The following is a 19,298-nucleotide window of genomic DNA, read 5'->3' on the forward strand; positions in this document are numbered from 1 at the left end:
GGGGGCGTGGGCGATGGAGGGGGACACACTCTCCTTAGATAGATTAGCGATGTCTGCTGGGGGCGTGGGCGATGGAGTGGAACCGGCTGCTTATGTGCCTTCCCTGGAGCAAGCATCTGCGTGCGGTCAGCCTTGGAGCTGCTCTGGGGTGCCCAGCCTCGTGACCCCTCCCCTTCTCCGAGCACCTGCCTCCTGCCTCCCCCACCTTAGGCTCCTCCAGGGTGGCTCAAGCACCCCCTCCCCCCCATGACCTCCCCTGCCTGGTGCTCCCAGCTCTGCTCCTACTCAGCTGGTATTGTCCTTGGGGGCTTTTCACGCCCTGGCCTGGCAAGGTGGGGGGCCCGGCTCCGTGCGACCGTGAGGAAGCTGCAGCTACCCCCTTACCCTGGATCTGGGACCCCTTCTCTCTGGGTCTAGGACCCCTTTTTCAGAGTCTAGGACCCTGAATCTGGACCCGGATCTGGACCCCGTCTCTCTGAATCCGAGATGCCTTCTTCCTGGGGCGCGGACTGCTTTACTAAACAGAGGGTGTTGTAGTTGGATTGACAAAGTGCCACAGGCCTGGGCTGGCGGAAGGTCCCACGTCGTAAGCTGTCTGGAGAGAGGAAAGAGCCTCGCCCTAGCTGAGAGCCACCTCCCTGTTCTCCCTGACTGTTGGTGTTAGCAGACTCCTAGAAAGGAGGAAACTGAATGCACTTAGCTTCCCCTTTCCTCTCAGATCGTGCTGGATTTCCTGGCTTGAGGAAGTAGTTGGCAGTGCTGTCACGTGGAGACAGGGTTTGGGGTGCAGCTCCCTGAGCGAGCCTCCCGGGTGAGCAGCTGCACGTCCTGAGCCCCTGGGCCACCCTGGCCTTTGCTCAGAGGTGGAGAGGCCTCTCCGGGGACCCGGGGAGGTGGGGAAGTAAGGCTCAGTCTCTCGTGGTTAGCATTTTAGCGGCCAGATGATGAAATCCCCCACGGGCCAGAACTTTCTTGGCTCAGCCTGGGCCTGGGAGGGGCAGCTCTGACCTCCCTGAGCACCAGCGACATGGTGTGCCTGAGCAGACCACGTCTCTCTGCGGTGGGTTTGGTGTCCCGCAGCTGGGTTACGTGGCTCACTCTTCCCTCTGGAGCAGTGGGCAGCATCCCTCGGGAAGGACGTGCCTCCAGCTGTTGGCAGGGCCGTGCTGCCTCGAAGGCTCCGGGGCACGGCCCCTCCCACCCGGCGTCCGGGGGCGCCAGGCGTCCCGTGGCTTGAGACTCCACGATCCGGCATCTGTCTCCATCTTGCCTTCTCCACCAGCGCCTCTGACCGCGGGGGCTTGCCTCTGGGTCCCCGCGCTCTGGCCCACCCCGGGCCACCCCGGGGCCCTGCAGCTGGCGGGCTGTGCAGTCCTCCCCACCCCGAGCCGCTCCGCTGCACTCTCACTTCCCTCGGCCGCCCCCCTTCTCTTGAAAATAACACCCGGGTGGGCGGGCACCTTGCAGGCCCGGCCTGGGAGCCTGGCTTTAACTGTCTCTTCCCGTGGGGGGTGGGCAAAGGGGTGCGCTGTCCTTCGGGGTGCCCTCATGCCTGGCACCGTGCAGGGCCTGGTGGCCGTTGGGGGGAAGGTGGAGTGAGGGAGGAGTGAGCGAACACAGGACGGTGGGGGACCGTGCTGGGGGCTTCCCGGGGCGCTCGTCCGCCCAGCCACTCTCACTTGGTGGAGCCTGTCTCTGCCCAAGGCCGCTGGGCTGTGACCGTCAGGGACGGTGGCGCTCCACCAGGACGCCCCCTGTAGCGGACACGGAGCCTTGGGCTCAGCTGTGGGAATGGCCTGTGCAGGACAGAGCCGCTCACCGTCGTGTGACTGTGATGGTGAAACTGTGGGAACACCCCGAAGGCCCAGTGGCCGGGCGTCGCTGCAGTGTGTGACCCCAGCCCGGGGAGGGTCCCCGACGCCCGGCGCGGGGTGCCACGTGCCCGCAAGGAAATGCCGGGGCCCAGAGCTGTGCATTTTCCCCAGCAGGCCGTTTTGTAACAACAAAAAATACAGGGTCAAGAGTGTGGAAGGCAGAAAGGCCTCACGTGGTAAGTGGTGCTTTAGGGCTGGAGCACATGTGGGCTTTTGTTTCATTCCATCCAGACTACCCCCCCCCCCATATCTAGGAGAGGCTGTTCCTATTTTGGGAGAAAAGATGAAGAGCAAAGTTTTACCCCTGGAGTGCTGTCCCTGGCACCTTTCCTTCCGTTACAATCAGACGGACCCCGCAGGCAGCTGGCCCGGGGGGGCCTCAGTTTCCCCACTTGGTGAGGTGGTTGGTGCTGGTCATCCCAGCCCAGAGGGGCTCCAGGGCCCTGGGTGCCGTGGGCAGGTGAGCCGCCACGTCTGCTGTCTGCCCTCCCTGGAGCATCCTGAGCAGGTGGGGCCATGGCTGGAGCTTGGCTGCCTGCAGCTGAAACGCCCAGTTCTGGCTCAGCTTTCCCATGTGGGGACAGCTGGGGGCATGCTCGCCCCTGCCCCCAGGCCCCCCCCCCCCCCCCCCGCCCCGCAGCCTCCCTCCCCCGCTTGGCTCCCGCCTGACTGTGGGCGGAGGGTGAGTCTGCAGCTGCGAACATTCCTGACCTCAGTTCAGGGGCGAGAGCCCAGCTGCTCCTGGCAGACAATGGAGCCCCCGCTCCCTGCTCCCCGTGCCCCCTCGGTGCTCGGTGCTCTGCCCTGGGCCTGGTGCTGGAGCCGCTGGAATTTCCAGAAAGTGCAGCTTCTCCGGTAGAGAAGAGAAGGCTGCGTCCTCAGAAGCATGCTGCGCTGGCCCAGCTGGGTTTTTAATACGTTCACAAGACGCATTTCTCCAAAAGCCATCCCAGAGTGGAGATGGTTTTTTAAGAAATCCTGAAAGTAACATCCAATTATTGGAAGAATGAAAAGAAGAGACAATATGGGGCAGTTTCCGGACTCCCGTCCCAGGCAGGCCTGTGTCCCTGTGACTTTGAGGCCCCCAGGCCCCCAGTGTCCATCACAGCCTGGTTTTGCTGCTCCTGAGACAGCCCGAGACCCTCCTGTGGGGCCGGGGGCAGGGAGGGACCGGTTGGGGCTCAAGATGCATCAAGTGACCCGCGGCGGCGGGGGATGGGGGGGTCCTGGCGAGCCATCCAGTTTTTTTATTGTGGTGAAATAAAGAGCTGGAGGTTTACCGTCTTAGGCGTTTTTAAGGGCACAGTTGAGCGGCATTGGGTGCATTCACGCGGTGGTGCAGCCGTCCCCCACCATCCGATGCCAGAACTTATTCATCCCGAAAAACTGAAAGTGCACCCGCTAAACGACCCCCCATGCGCCCCTCCCTCCAGCCCCGCATCCACCGCTCTACTTTGTGTTTCTGTGACCCTGGCTTTTCCGGAGCCTCGTGGGAGCAGGTCCTGCAGCACCTCGTCCTTTTGCTGTTTCCGCTCAGCATCACGTCCTGCAGGCCCATCCACGTCGTGGCCGGTGTCAGGATTTCCATCCTTTTTAAGGCTGAATAATACTCCACGGTGTGGCCGCACCACGTTGTGTTTGTCCGTCGTCCGTTGATGGCTGGGCGGCTTCCACCTCTGGCTGCCGTGAACCGGCTGTGCATACGTCTCTTTGTCAGTTCTTTGGATAAATACCAGAGGTGGACTCGCTGGGTCCTACGGTGATTCTGTTGTTAGTGTTTTCAGGAGCTGCTCCACCCCTTTGCACGGGAGCTCTTGCCCACGTGCGTTCCGTGTGGTCGGTAGTCGCCCTCCTAGCGGGTGTGGGGGGGGGCCTCGTTCAAACCCCTGTCGAAGCTGCAGGACCCCTCCCTCCCCCTCTCCCGGAGGTCTATCTCCCCGAGCTCCAGGCTCACCAAGGCTTTGAGGGGGGCAGAGACTTGTCCACGGTCCCCAGCAAGCTATGCACCAAATGGAGGTGCGTGTCCAGTGTCCTTCTGCCCTCATTGGCTGCCAGGGTGACAAGACCGGGCAGGGGAGGAGATGAGGTCCTGATTCGGGAGCGTTCCCGTGCTCATTTTCCCGGGATGGAGAGCAGCGTCTACAGTTCCCTCCTGAGGTCACGGCCGGCCTCTCTGAGCCCGTGGGAGCCCGTGGGAGCCCGTGGGGAGCCCGTGGGTAGGCAGCAGTCAGCGTGGGAACAGAAATTGGGAGAGAACTGACTTCAGAAGGCACAGCTGAGATTTCACACGTAAAGGGCGTCCCTTGCGCGAGGGAGGCAGGGGAGTGGGGGCGAGTTGCCCAGCATTGGCATCAGGAGTCGGAACCTCTCCCTGGCTTCTTCACGGAGGGGTGGCTCCCTGTGGGATCCCTACTGCCTGGGCCATAAATGACATGTGGCCTTTTGGGGCATGGATGAGTATTTGATTGAGTGAAGCCCCTGAAGAGACCGGGGCTCCTGACAGGTTGAGACCCCATGGACGGGTGTTCCAAGAAGCGGGACCTCTGCGGCCCTGCCCCCCACCCAGGGAGCCGGCATCTTCCTTGCAGACCGAGCCTGGGAAGCGTCCCTGGTCCCCCCCCCCCCCAGTTCCCGGGGCTGGTGGAGCCTCCTGGGTTCTTGAGCAATACCCTTCCCTTCTCACCGAGCTCAACCGAGCATTTATGGTACGCCGTTGGTGGTCTCATGAAAAGGAACAGCATTTAAACACAGAAGGGACGACGTGTGTACCTCTTATCCCCCCCTGCTTGGACTGCAAAATACATTTCCCCGAGTCCTTGTCCACCTGCAGACATGCTTGTGCTGAGCTTTACTCGTCACGACACAGACGTGCTCGGCATGCATGCCCCCTCGTGCACCCCACATGGAGCAGGTCCCACTCACGGTAGCTGTGGAGTGAACGAGGGAGGGGGGCACAGTGGGCTCTCAGCTGCCTCTACAGCCCGACCTCCCGCTTCTGCACAGGGGATGAGTCCCCCCTCCTCCTGCAGCCCTCTGGGGCCAGCGTCTGGCTTCACTGAGCACCTACTACGTGCTGCTCCGCTCTGGGCGCTTTGGATCCTTGCTAACATCTGGGGAGCGGTGGTTCTGGCAAGGCCCGTGGCCCCTGCAGAGAGAGAGGCAGCCCGAGAAGGCCTCTCCCCAGCTTGGGTGCTGCATGGACGCTGCCCCTTGTGGGGCCTTGCTGGCTGGCTGGCTGGGTGGTCACCCCCCGGCCCCCACTGTGGGACGGAGCTGATTCAGCAGCCTCGACTCTGCGTGCGGGGACGGATGGATGGACGGACAGATGTCAGCTGTGTGTGTGTGTGTGTCTGTGTGTGTCTGGGGGGAAGTGACAGCTCCTGGGGCGCCCAGCTCCTCTCAGGAACCCCCGGGAGCTGTGGGATACAACGGAACAGGACACTTGCCCCTTCTTGCGATGGTGTGTCCACCTGAGGAGGGATTCCCCACGAGCATCCGCACGCTGCTGAGGGATGCTCTCTGCTGCACTTCTGGAATGGCGGCGGCGGAGGATGTCTTATGTCCCTTGGTGTCCCCAAGGTGATGGGGCCTTGAAGATGCCCTGTGTGAGGCATGGGGTTGCCACACGTGGGAGTCACTTGCTGTACCGGGTGAGTGAGAGGGGGTCTCAGCTGCCCCGACGTGGGCTGCAGCCCCTGGGTGAGAGGGTGGCTTTCACAGAGTGGGGGGGACAGACAGGCCTGCTGGGGGTGGGGAACCACAGGCCTACTCCGGTCCCCTGATTTTGGGGTGCTCGACTGGGCACCCTCTTGTACAACATGGAGGCAGCCACTGGATGGGGGTCCGGGGACTTTAGCTGTGCCCTCAGCCTGGAGCTAGGGCCATGGGGGCAGGGCTCCCTGGCGAGTGTGGCAAGGGGAAGGCTCAGATTTGAACCCCAGTCTCTCTGCCTGAAAGCTGGCTGAGTTTGCCTGAGCCCCACACCTCATTTCAGGGGTGTCTGGAGCTGGACCAGGCACCGTGATGTTCAGAAGGCAGAGGCACATCCCACCAGAGCCCTGAGTTAAAGCTGGGGGCCCAGTGTGCCAGGTGTAGGATGCAGGGGCTCCCACCTGGGTAGGGGCCGTGGGGGACCCGTGGGCAACAGGACTCTTGCCTTAGTTTCTCATCAAAACCCACGTCATCCATCCATCCATCCCGCATACCTTCGCTGAGGGCCTGTGGGCGCCACGCTTGTGGTGGTGAGGTCATGGAGCGGTTCAGGGCATAAGGGCTGCCTCTGCCCAGCGAGCGACCTGGGGCTGCCATGAAAAATGACCACACTGGGGGTTTACAACACTCTGCCAACTCCAGAGCCCAGAGCTCTGAGATCAGGGTGTTGCCTGGGCCACGCTCCCTCCCAAGGCCCTGCGTAGGGTCCTCCCTGCCTCTCCCAGCTCCTGGTGGCCCAGGTGTCCGTGGCTCGGGGCGGTGTCCCTCTCATCCCTGCTCTGTCCTCACACGGCTTCTCCACTTCTTCCTGTGACTCCACTGGGTCTCCTATAAGGGGCCCTTGCCGTCGGCTTTAGGGCCACCCCAACCCAGGATGATCTCATCCTGAGATCCCTAATTACATCAGCTTAGACCCTTTTTCCAAATAAGATCACATTCACAGATTCTAGAGGTCAGGACACAGACATGTCTTTTTGGGGGGTCACCTTTCAACCCCCCGTACAGTTGGTAGATAACTTCCTCAAGCCTCAGTCTCCTCATCTGTAAAATGGGGATTGTGTCCGTGCTACACTGATCATGTTAACGTCAACAGAACTGGTCAGCCTAAAGGCCTGAGCGTGCTCCCTGATTCGGGGAACGTGGCTTGCCCCTGGTGGTGGCTGCCGTGGGTATCGCCCCGTTTGACAGGGAAGGAAACCAAGGCGTGGAGAGGTGAAGTGGTGGTCCCCATGTCCAGGCTGGGCTACTGGGCTGGACCTCATGGAGCACACTGACTCTGGTGGGGAGGAGGTGAGGCTGCCCCCCCCATGATTGGGGCTTTGTGGGCATCCCCCAGAGCAGGGGACGGGTGCTCCAGGGGGTACACCCGGCCAGCCCCATCAGGGGGAGGGGTTTCTCGCAAGGAAGAAGGCACTCAGAGTCCCCTCCCTCCGCATGCTGACTTTCCCCAGGTGCTCACTCTCCCCGAGCCCCAGGGACTGCAGTCAGGCTCACCAGATGGGGTGTCAACCCGCCAGGGAAGGGTTGACTGTGGGGCAACTTGTCTGGGACGGGTTTGGACACGTGGCTGCACACACGGCTGGCGAAGGGCCTCCTGCAGTGGAGGCCGCGGCTCCCACCTCGCCGTCTGCCTTTGGTTCAGGGCATGGAAGAGGCTTCTTGCCGTCTTCTTGTTTCAGAAGCTCTCTGGTGCTTCGGTTTTATTTTCCCTCAATATTTGCAGCCCAGCAGGGAGGAGTAATGAGATTTGCACGATCAGACAGGAGCGCCATAATCTGGTATGTGCTGCCCATTCGGGGACGCATTGGCTTTAATTTCAGCAGGCAACAGGAAAACAAAAAGAGCCGAACGTGTTCTGCTAGGATCTCTCCGGAATCGGATTGCCCAAATTGCAGTGGAGAGAGGAGCTTGCTCTGAGGTTGACCTCCGAGGCCGCTTTTCTGGGAGGAAGAGGAGGTGGAGAAAATGAGTTGGCCGGGTCAGGGGCGACGTCACAGGAGGCTTGTGAGCTGGTGTTAGTGGTCTGTGCTGGGCTGTGGGAAGAGAGGGGCCGTGGATCCTGGGGTTGGGGGGGGATGCGGGGGGCGCCGTGCCAGGCAGTGGCCGAGCGCTAATCTCCCTGAGCCATGCCTGCCCAGAGCAGCCAGGCAGCGGGAGAGTGGCATTTGAACCCTCCGGTGTTCAGAAGCCTGCTCAGGGAAGATGGTTGGCTGCGCAGGGAAATCCTAGAAAAGCAATTTCCTGCTGGCTTTGCAGAAAACCTTTGGTTGGACCCTGACCTTGAAGTCTCATAACACGGGCCACGCTTTATCCCTCAGGCTCATGCAGGCCATTAGGCGGAGCGGCGGGTCTTTTGAGGACTGCTGGGAACAATTTCCACCCAGGTATTGGACGGAAATCCCAGATTCTCTTCTCGGACAGCTGTGGTTTCTACAGCGGTCCCTGCTGCTCCCCTGTCCGTGTCCTCGAGCCCGGGACCGCGGGGCAGGTCCTGGCATACAGTAGGCGCCTATTAAGTGTCTGCTGACTGGATTGAATGGGCATGAGCTGCCTACCTGCTCTGCTCAGGCTTCCAAGCTGGTACTTTTCCAGAATTGCTTTCCTTGGTGAGTTTCTCCCCAGGCATTGAGGAGGAAGTACTTTAAGGTCAGGGCAGAGATTAATTGTCTGTAGCTGTCGCTAGCTCGGCTTTGCTCGCCATCCGCCTGCATCCTCCTGCTGGAGAGCTCAACTTCCTCACCTGTTAGAACCTGCTGCCCACGCACGGCTCAGGGACTGCAGACAAACAGACAGACTGGCAGGGCAGTTGGCGGGGAGCCCGGCACACTGGGTTTCGGGGGCTTGGTTCGTGCTGGTGCTTGCTGGGAGCCAGAGGTCCCCGAAGCCAGGCGTGTGCAGGAATCAGCCCTGACAGAAGCCAGGAGGGAAGCCCCCCGCTCCCACCCCGCCCCCTGGGGCTGGACCAGACCACCTGGGTTAGGCCCGGACCCTCCCCTGGCCACCTGTTGGAGTGGGTGGTCCTCGCGCCGTGTTTCCACCGTAAAATGGGAATACGAGACAGCTCGGGAACCGTGTTGAGAAGTGAGCCTGCAGGGCTCAGGGCGGTGCCTGGCGCGGGCCCTGCGGATGTTCGTTGCTGGACAGAGTGAAAATGCCTCCTGACGATGTCTCAGCGCATCTGAGCGTGAGAGACTTAACGTGCTGGACGCCTTCGCCACGCGGTGAAGCGAAAGACATTGCGGCCTTGTATCCTTTGTGTCGCTCCGTTCGGCAGGTGGTGGGCACGGTGCCGCCAAGCTGGACGAGGCCTGCCCTTGACCTGGGCGAGGCTGGCCTCTGGCAGACCGCCTCCGTACAAAGGCAGCGCCGCCCTCCGCTCCCAGAGGGGAGCCTGGCCCTGCGTACAGGTGGCCCGCGTTCCTCCATCAGCCCGCCGGCGCCGGGGCTCCCAGTGAGCGTGCAGCCAAGGAAGTGGCCCGAGTGCAGGAAGAGCTCCTGTTCAGTCGGGCCCCCGACACTGCACAGTAAGCCCCAGCCTGGCCTGCGCTTTCCCTGCCTGGAGCAGGGGATGAGGTGCAGCGCCCCTGGGGCCAGGCTCGGCAGCGTGGGCCCTGTGCCGGTGAGGGAAGCCCCTCGGTGTTAACGTTGACCACCCGGGCTGTGGAGTTCCAGTCCCTGCTCGGACCTCCCGAGCTGCAGTGTCCTCATCTGAAGTGGGTGATAAATGACCCGCATTCCCCGAGTTGTTGGCATGGTGAGTGGGTGGACCCTAGCGGCTGTGCAGAGGGGCCCATGGGTGGTACCGACGTTTGCAAGAGAAAGTGGACATGCCAATCCCAGATTCCACCTGCCCGCTTGTTTCCGGAAGAAACGCTTCGGGAAGTGAGGGCCTCCCCCAAGCAGTGACATCGGCTCATGGGTTCCCCGGATGCCTCTAAAGCCTTCATGGGTCACGGATGCTTGGGGGGGACAGCAAGCCATTTTGGAGCGTTGACCCTTGGGACACCCAAGCATGCTTCACAGACACTCTCTCTTTCCCTCATTCACGAGATACTGAGCCCCCCTCTTGTCCCAGGTGTTTGGGACCCAGGGGGAGAAGATGGTCTCTGTTTCTATCCCATGGAGTGTCTGGCTAGCCTGTCACCCCCAGGCCTCCTGTTTATTTATTCCCAGGGCCCCAAGTTGGAAAGATCCATTCCAGCACGCTGCATCTGTTATATAATAATGAAGCCATTTTAAAAGGATTTTGGAATGAGCACGGCATAAATAAAACAAGAAGTTAATTCCTTTTCCCGTTTTTATTGATCAAAGGCGTGTCAGCTGCCAGTCAGAGCGTCTGATCAGCGGCGCGGCCCCGGAGGTCAGTGTCACTCCAGCGGGGCGGCATGCGGTTTGTCATGGGGAAGTGCAGCTTTATGCCACTTGTTGAGACATTTGAGGAACACTCCGCTGTATCCGTGGAAATTCGAATACGGAGGACCCCCCGCTCCCCACCACCTCTCTCAGAAAGGCAGAGGTTGTAAGAGGCAGTCCTGTTGTGGGGGTGGCTGGGAAGCTGATACGCCCCGTCTCCCTCCAGCGCCCTCAGGGGCTTTGGTGTCTGTGGGTCTCTCTTGAGCAGGGGGCACGGGGAGGGTGCTGTTCATCTCCCCGTGCTCGTTGGTTTGGGTGTGAGCAGCCAGACTCAGACACACCATCTCCTGGAGGCCTTTGGCTGGCCTCTGTCTCTTCCCCCTGCCTCTGGGCAGCAGGGTTGAGGGGTGAGGCTGGTAGTGAGAAGCCAGCAGAGGTGTGGACGAAGGGCCCACCCAGGTCCGCCTGGGTGTGGGCACTCCCCAGCACTCCAGCTGACTGTGGCCTGGAGGGAGGTTGGCCCTGAGTGCCGATCCCAGGGCCCCATCCCCTGGCTCCACCGTTCCAGAGCATGACATCACAGGGAAGCTCTGGGAACAGGGACTTCGGGATGTCCTGGGGGAGATGGCCCAGGGTCAGCCGACACTTTCTAAAGCAGTCATCTCGAGGGAGGGGCCCAGCATCCTAGAACTCAGGGGGCAGGGTTTTCTTTCTGCATTTTACAGATGGAGAGACGGGCATGGAGAGGACAGGTGGGTGTGGACCTGGAGCACCCAGGCCAGGCCTCTGCCCACCAGACGTGCCCGCTGCGGGTCTGCAGCTGAGCCTTCCCGCCCTGCCCCAGGGGCAGCTGGGACCCCAGGACTGGGAAGGCCGGGGATGCCAGCCGGGGGTAGTTTCATGTCAGGGGCAGTTTACAGGGGCCAGGGGAAGGTCAGGGGCATCCATGGAGCCCAGCCTGGGGCTTTCCCTGTGGGGCCCCCCCTTAGCTGGGCATCGCCGCAGGGCTCAGCAGGCCCCTGGCCTCCTGACCCAGCTGGTGAGGTGGCCAAGGGACTTCCCCTGGGACAGGCCCTGTAAGAGGAGGTGAGGGGCCACCCTGAGAGGTCCTCCTCCTCCTTGCCAGTTCTCCGAGCCTCACTGTGTCTGTCGGCGGAATGGGGCAGTCACGTTCCACGCCTCACAGGGCCGCTGCAGGTGTTGGGTGGGTTCGTGTGCGGGAGCGTGTCGGCATGCTGCGGGCCCCGTTACCTTCCTCTGTCAATGCTTCATTCAGACCGCACATCCCCAGAAGGAGCCTGCTAACCAAGTGGCTTTGCCTCACTGAGCCTCAGTTTCCCCTTTTGCACCTCCCTCTCAGTGCTGAAGTACATGAGCAGCCCCTGGCCCTGGGCCTATGTGGTGGATGCCGGTGGATGTGAGTTCTGGGGGCAGGGTGTCCGATTTTCCACTCCAGCTCGCCCACGAGGGGCCACAGGAGAGGGCACGGAGGTCTGAAGCCCGCCCTGCCCGGTGGCCAGGCTGTCCAGGTCTCCTCCACGACTCCATGTGGGGGAGCAGTGGCCGTGTGGGGCCAGGAAGCCCACCCCCGAGGGTGCTCTGGGGCCTCGTGGCTCAGACGTGGGGTCTTGGCTCTCAGGGCCGGCCCTGCCTCTCACGTCCGGGATCCCGTGCTGGGGCGGGCCTTTTGAAGGCGAATGACAGATGACAGTGGGCAGCAGGCCCTGCGAGGCTGGTGGGGGGCGACTGGGCACAGAGCCTGTGTGTTCTCGCTAATCTGATTTCACCCTGATGAGTGGGTGGGACAGGGGGTCAGGAGTCCAATGCACGGGCGGCCTATCTCTTGGCGCAGTGACTAGGGCCCTCCCCGTGGGCTGGGGCTGGGGGAGCAGCGGGTGGGTGGTGCCCTGAACAAACACGGTGGGGGCCTACTCCACTCTGGGCCGCTTGTCGCTTGTCAGGGGGCCAGTTTTCCGGGGACAGACCCTTATTGTGTCCACTTAGCTGGACTTCTGGGCCTGAGCGTTCGTCTCTAGATGCTGGTGAAGCTGTGGCTGTCCCTCATGGAGGGCCTGGTGGGCCGAGCAAAGAGAAGAAGGCCACTCGCCCCTACGGCCACAGGGACACGGCCCGCAGCCTGGCCTTCTCTGGCCACAGGACAAGGATGGGCAGCTTCCGGCCTGGCACTGGCCACTGTCTGGACCCTCCCTCACCTGCCGTCACTCAGCCTGTGGCTGGGATGTGCCCACGGCATCCTCTCCTCATCTTGCCCTCGGGAGTCTCTTTCCCAGTCTGAAGCCGTCCCTGCTGTGAGCGAGGGACTGTGGGCCTCTGACTGGCCAGGCCTGGGCCCCTGCCCTCCTGAGCCCAGGGGTGGTGAGGGGGGAGAGGCCGGCGGTCAGGCGAGTGGACGCGAGCAGCAGAAACAGCAGGCCCGCTGCCCCCGCTGAGTGGAAAGAGGAAGGGGCAGGAGTCCGGACACAGGGCCGGCCCTTCCTTGCTCTGCCCCTCTCTGTGTCCGGCCACTCCCCTAATTGTACAGCGGTGCGGTGGGTGGAGTGCCCGTGAATCTCATCACTCAGAGCAGGCCACCTGTGAGAGGGCAAGGGACATGAGTGCTAAGTGCAGCAGATGGTAGGAGCGGCCCGGGCCGCGTGACACCTGTCCTCTCAAAGGACCTTCACTGTTGCGTGGGTTCCAGTCTCGGCTCCACCCCCTTCTACTGGGGAGCCTCAGTTTCCTCTCCTGAGAAATGGGCTGAATGATTGGAGGGTGGGGGGTAAAGGCATCCAGAGCCGGCCGGGCACTCGGGACGCTCTCCCCAAAGGATGCCGCCTGCTCTTGCCGTGGGGCCCAGTTCTGCCCTGTCCCTCTGCCCGGGGTCTGAACCTGTCTGTGTGCCGCAGTTTTCCCGGGGCCAGCCTTTCGTGGCCGCGAGCTGCGCGGGGCTTGGTCCTGGGAGGTTGGGGCCCCCGCGGCTGCCGTGGGGAGGGGCCAGGCAGGCAGACGCTGTGCCCGCAGGGCAAGGGGCGCCCGCCCGTCCTGAGCCCCAAAAGGAAGCCTGGCCTCGCCGGCTGCAATTACGGTTAGGAGCCGTGTAATTAACTCTAAAAATGGGAGGCTGAGGAGGACATAACGTGGATGCTCAGTGGAAATTGGCGCCAGGCGATGCTCAGACAGCCGTGGAGCTGGGCTGAGGCTGCAGGGTGGGCGGGACGGTCTGACACCAGCAGGGACCCGGGGGGTGCAGGCTGGGGCGGCCTGTTGCTGGCCCACAGACTGGGGGGCTTAAAGCAGAGGAAGCGTATCCTCACGGTTCTGGAGGCTGAATGCTCGGTCGAGGGGTGTGCCGGGCTCTCTCTCGGGGCCCCTCCCCTCTTCCGGTGGTTTGCCGGCCGTCGCTGGCCTTCTTCGGTACACGGGAGCGCCCCTGGATCTCTGCCCCCACCAGCACATGGCCTTCCTGTTGGGTCTCTTTTTCCGTTGCTCTTTTTTTAGTTAACTTTTTGTTTTACTGGAGTAAAATCAGGATACACGACATTTATTTTTTTGTGGGGGGAGGAGCAGAGGGAGAGAGAGAATCTCAAGCAGACTCCCCACTGAACATGGAACCTGACATGGGGCTTGATCCCCCAACCCTGAAATCATGACCTTGAGCCAATGCCAGGAGTCGGCTGCTTAACCCACTGTACCACCCAGGGGCCCCCTAAATTTACCAGCACTAAGCATTTTTAATACATGTACAATTTGGTAGCATTAGGTGCCTTCACGGTGTTAGGTCACAATCACGTGTGTCACTTCTAGAACTTGTTCATCGTCCCAAACTGCAGCCGTCCCCAGGAGACACAGACTCCCCAGCCTCCCCTGCCGGCGCCACTGTTCTGCCCGTCTCTGGGAGTTCGGCCTCGTGTAAGTGGGCTCCTGCCGTGTCTGTCCTTTTGTGTCCATATGATCCAGAAGCTTCAGGTCACAGAGGACAAAACTGAGGAGCATTTGAGGCCCAAACCGGCAGCCGTAGCTGTTCAATTTAAGTTAATTAGAATAAAATTGACAATGTAGTGTTTCGGTTGGACTAGCCTCACCTCCAGCACTCAGTGAGCACGTGGGTCTTGTGACTACCCAGCTGCACAGCAGGTGCACAGAATGCAGCCATCCTTCTGGAAAGTTCTGTGGGGGCATTCGGTGGTAGGCTTATGGAGATGAAAGAGAAATGACAAGAAACATCATTGGACCTGGGGCCAGAATGTTCTTTGCTGTCAGGACATCATGGTTGTCCTCTGTTGGGGAAACGTGAGGAAGTACCATCTGTAGACGAGGACGTGTGGGATCCACGTTGATTTGCTGACGTGGGTGCTCTGATTGTGGAAGAGGGAGTCTTTGTTCTTGGGTGCCCTCAGATGTTTGGGGGGGCAGGGGGGTCGCATCTGCGGTTTGCTCTTGCTTGGTTCAGAAAACACCGTACGCACACGAAGCCAGTGAGTCTGTCGGCCGTGACCGGGGACCAGCCGTGGCCGGGGCGGGAGGAGCGGCCCAGCCCAGCTCCGGGGCCGGGGGTGGGCACGGCCTGCGGGGGGCACACGGGCAAGTGAGATGCCGCTCGGTTTATGCTGGGCCAGCCGTAGCTTGTGATTGCAGACTGCCCTTCGTCTCTGTCCCTGTGTTTGCGTTTCCGGTGGGTGGCACACACTCTACTTGTCTTGCTGCCCTGGGCCCTTAGGGAGTGGCTGTTGATGAGGACAAGCGCTCTGAAGCTCCAGGACCCCGCACCATGCATGCCGCTGTCCTTGCCTCGGGGACGCCCTTGCCAACTGGACTGGTGGGCCGTTGCTACCACACCCAAGCGCTCACGGTTCCCTCAGGGTACACAACCCAGCGAGACAGAGACATCGGTTGGAAAGCCGGCCTCAGGAGCCGAAGCCACTGTCCCTGGTCCTGCAAATGGGAATCAGTGGACAGGATTTGAACCTGGGGCTGAGCCACTCCAAATCCTGCTCTCCAGGCCACCTGGTCTGCTGCCCCCATGCCTTCTTTACCAGCTCCTTCTCCACGGGGACTGCAGCCGGCGATCCCGTTCAGCTCCCAACCCCAAACCTCCCGCCCCAGTTGCTTCGCCAAGCGCAGTGCGGGTGGGAGCTCAGATGTGGGGTTGCTGGGTGGAGGAGACGCCCCGGATGTGGATCTGGGGACTCTGGCCCTGGTGCGTCCCCTAGGCTCCCGCCATGACTGGTGTGTGCCGTTCCCGGCGTCCTCCATGGACAGGACAGCTTCCACGGGGGCAGGTCTGTGCCGGGGAAGGCAGTAAGTGTGTGCATGCAAGTGTGCGTGCGTGCGTGTGTTCGTGCTGTTTTTGCTGACTCAAGACCAGCATATTTCCAGTCACGATCATCTGCGGGGGATCCTCTGGGTGGGGGTGCGGGACAAAGGGTCATGAGTGGCCAAGGTGAGCCGGGGGTACTGGTGGCGTCCGGACCAGCGGGCCGGCGGGGCTGAGGCTTCCCAGGGCCCGAGTGCGCATCTCTGCCGGCAGCCGGGAGCCAGAGTTTGCTGCGGTGACAGCCGCTCTTACAGACCCTACAGGCTCAGCGTTCTTCTCTTCTCTTCTCTAGTTCCTGTGCTTGAAGAACATCCGCACCTTCCTTAAAGTCTGCCACGATAAATTTGGACTGAGAAACAGCGAGCTGTTTGACCCCTTTGACCTCTTCGACGTCCGAGACTTTGGGAAGGTGAGTGGTCTTCTCCAGTGTCCGGGCGCAGTGGCCGAGTGCCAGCTCAGTGCGGGGTGGGGGTGGGGGGCCGGACGGGACAGGCCTGGTCCCTCCAACACGGCGCCACGAGGGCCTTTCCACCCCTGTGTCCCGCACGGGCAGGCTGGGATGGGGACCATTATGTCTTCTGATGGATGGAGGCTGAGGGCTCGAAGGAAGAGCTGGTTCTGTGCTGTGCGCAACCTGGGGGGTCCCCAGTCTCCGTGCACTCTCCAAGGACGGCACCACGCGCCCCCCCCCCCCCCCCAGGGCTTTTGCACAGGCTCAGCCAGACAGCCGCTTCCCGGACTGCCCGAGGAGCCCATTTCCACCTGCTGATGGGAAACATCAGAAGATATTTATTGCTTAATTTATCGGAGAAGCATCATCGGGGACTGGGTGTTTGAGGAAATGTGCTGTGAATACATGATTTATGAAATGCAGGGGGACTTCTGTATTTGCTGTTGTGAGTGCGGAGAAGTCCGTTCCAGTGCTAGGCCTACCGTCGGTAGCCAGGACTTCCCCATGAGCCACCTGGCCTGATGGGACTCTCCCCGGGTTCTGGAATTCGCTAGAAAGGAGATTCAGGGACCCCCTCAAGAGCCCATCCCTGTGTGATTGCCACTTCTTATCAGTTTCTGTTTCCCCCGGAAAGGCTCACTCACGTCCCTGCTGCTGTGATGCCCCTTCCTGGGGCCCCAGGCCGCCCTGCTTCCCTGTGCCCCGGGCACGTGTGCTGGGGTGGGAGCGCCGAGGGTGGGATGGGGTCATGCTGGTGTCCTTTGCCGTCAGTGGGCTTCTCAGTTCCCCGGGGTTGCTTTCAGAGGGTTGGAACTCCTCTCCTGTTCTTTTTTTTTTTCTTTTTTTAAAGATTTTATTTATTTATTAGAGAGAGAATGAGAGACAGAGAGCATGAGAGGGAGGAGGGTCAGTGGGAGAAGCAGACTCCCCACTGAGCAGGGAGCCCGATGCGGGACTCGATCCTGAGACCCCAGGATCATGACCTGAGCCGAAGGCAGTCGCTTAACCAACTGAGCCACCCAGGCGCCCACTCCTCTCCTGTTCTTGTTCTTCCTTGTGCGTGGCAGTGCCCTGGGCAGGGAATGCACGCACACACACGTACATATATACTCATGCACAGAACTGCTATTTACAATAACCGTCTAGAGAAAAAGACAGGATACACCCTGGCCAAATCCATTTCTTGGCTGGCGGTTAAAATGCAGATGATTCAGTCTATAATTCCATTTTAGTTTTGATTTGCTACCGCTGAACGCAATGATGTAAGTAAGACGTACATAAATTCAGATCAAACTGTCATCGTACGACCCACCAACCATGTGGCCACGCGGTTTGCAAGGGGGTGCCCCTCGTCAGAGGTTCCAGGGAGGCGGCTTGGCTCCAGGGTGATGTCCCAGCTGCAAGCAGAGGGGCTGTGTGGAGGCTGCTGCTGGAGCTGGCCTCCGGTCTGCCCACGTCGAATTGGTGATGCTTTGCCACGCCGTGGCCTCTGCTGTGGAAGGCAGGAGTGGGCAGTGGATTTGGACCAGGAGTCGCGGTGGGGCGTTGCCAGGTGACGCCTCGGACCCGGGTGCCGAGCTGCATGTGGGGACCTCAGTTCATGCCTTGCACTGAGGACCCTCGGCTCCGGGAAGGGCAGGGCTCGGGGAGAGCTCCCCCCATCCCGCCTCTGCTCTCCATGTTGTGACCCTTGAGTCAGACTCCTCGAAAAACTGGCCCTGCTAATTGGCTGGATGACTTGGCAGGTGACTCGGTGCCTCTGACCTCTGTTTGCCTGGCTTTGGGAGGTGGCGAGGCATCCAGCCCCTCAGTAGGTTGTCCTGAAATGCCGAGCATTTGTTGCTGTCCCCCTGCCCCAGGATTGGCCAAAACGGAACTAGACCCTCATAGATCTGTGGCCTCTGATTTTTTTCCCTCTATTATTTTACTCATAAGTCTGCACCTTTGGAAGACAGAACCAGAGAGCTAAGCACATGAACTGCGGACCCTTGCAGGCTGGGTTCGAGTCCAGCGAGCAGCCATGCCCAAGTGACTGGCTCAGTTTCTCCAAATCCTACTTGTAAAATGGTGGTAAGAACACCACCCTCTGAGGTCTGCTGAGCAGGAAGTAGAATTGTGTTCCTGGAGTGCTTAGTCCCTGGCACATGTCCCAGGAAGCTCACCCTTGTTCTTCGCCTCCCTTCTCCTCTGTCCTTTGGCCTCATGTTGACTGCATGGAAGCCACGTGGGGCTCCAGCAGAGCCTGGCCTGCCCCCCCTCCTGCCCCGTCCTTCCCGTCCATCTGGCTGAGTGTCCTTCTCGTTGAGCTCCTCCTGCCCCGCACGTGTTTCTTACCGAGGTAAACCTGTGGTTAGCGTTTCCAAGCTGGGGGCCAGCAGAGGTTTGGGGTGCTGGGACGTGCTCTCCCCAGAGGGGCCACTGTTCCAATCTGTTTGCTTGGCTAATCCCTCCTGATGTCCAGGGACGGGATACCCTGGAAAAACCAACACAAGCAAAGCCCCAGCGCCCATGGCCTGCTTTGCTTGGTACCCAGACGGACAGGACTCTCCCACCCCTGGAGGGTGGTGCTGGGCAGGGTGCAGCAGTGGACAGGAGAGCTTGCTGATGGCAGGCTACTGAGAAGGAGTGCGTCTGGTCTTTATTCAGGTGTTACCTCCTGGGATGGGTCTGGCGAGGAGGTCCCTGTGTGTAGCTCCATCTGGCCACAGAGACAGAGCGTAGCTTCTGTGCCTCACTTCAGGGATGTTTACGGAGGTTTCCCCGTGGGCCCGAATTCACCTTCTGGCCTCCAGGAGCTCAGTCAGCACGGCCTGGCAGTTCCAGATGGGCCTGGTGGCCCTCACTGACGTCAGACCATGAAGATGTGACTTCTCGCTCTGCCCTCCCGCTGACCCTCGCTGCTGCCCTGGAGCGCTGAGTTCCAGTCTGCAGGAAGGCAGTGCCTGTCCCAGTACTGAGCACAGCGCTCTGTAGGGTCAGAACTGACCCTTTGTCTCCTGCGTGGGTGAGGCCAGGGGGGCAAAAGGAGTGATGTCTAGAGCCAAGTCTGGTTGCTGCTGACCGGAACCTGCCTGGAGCCTGTGTGGAGGGATTTGCTGACACTTAATCCGGGGGAAGGGTTTGGGACTGGTTGGCGGGAGGCTGCCCGGCCTGGGTGTGCGGGGCCGGGGCCCGGAGGGGCAGGTTTCCGTCTTTCTTCTTGATGGTTGTCTTCTACATACAGTCACGGCATTCTGGAGTATAAAGGATCCTAATGGAATAGCTGGTTAGTTAGTCTTAGGCTGCTTTAGAAATTTCCAATTTTTTGGGGGGGGGGGGTGTTATTTAAGAAGGTTTGATTGCGTTCAGATCCAGTCCCTGTCCTGGTTTCTTTGTTCTTTTTCTAAGCAGCTGCTTTTCAGCTTCCTGTCTCCCGTGTTTCAGGAGTCACTCCTTGGGGAGAAAAGGCACTGGTGCATTCATTCATTCCTCCGTCCACCCACCCACCCATTCACACACCCATGCACACATCTACCTACCCAGCCACCCACCCATCTACCTGCCCACCTGCCCAGCCACGCATCCATCTACCCACCTACCCAGCCACCCACCCAGC

General features: G+C 60.8%; 1 protein-coding gene across 3 annotated transcripts in view; it reads left to right on the top strand.

Annotated features, from left to right (window-relative positions):
- The window catches only part of VAV2 (vav guanine nucleotide exchange factor 2), a 168,684-nt gene that overhangs the window by 16,992 nt on the left and 132,394 nt on the right, over nt 1-19,298 (top strand). For 2 of the 3 annotated variants that reach the window (XM_035015500.1, XM_035015499.1), the window contains exon 2: nt 15,545-15,661. In XM_035015500.1, coding sequence (XP_034871391.1) covers nt 15,545-15,661 — 117 coding nt within the window. Of the gene's footprint in view, nt 1-5,455; nt 5,525-15,544; nt 15,662-19,298 lie in introns of those variants that run through there. The other variant, XM_035015501.1, reaches the window with a different exon arrangement.

The sequence above is a fragment of the Mirounga leonina genome, unplaced genomic scaffold, assembly GCF_011800145.1.
Source record: "Mirounga leonina isolate KUSES-001 unplaced genomic scaffold, KU_Mleo_1.0 Mir_170, whole genome shotgun sequence".
NCBI lineage: Eukaryota > Metazoa > Chordata > Mammalia > Carnivora > Phocidae > Mirounga > Mirounga leonina.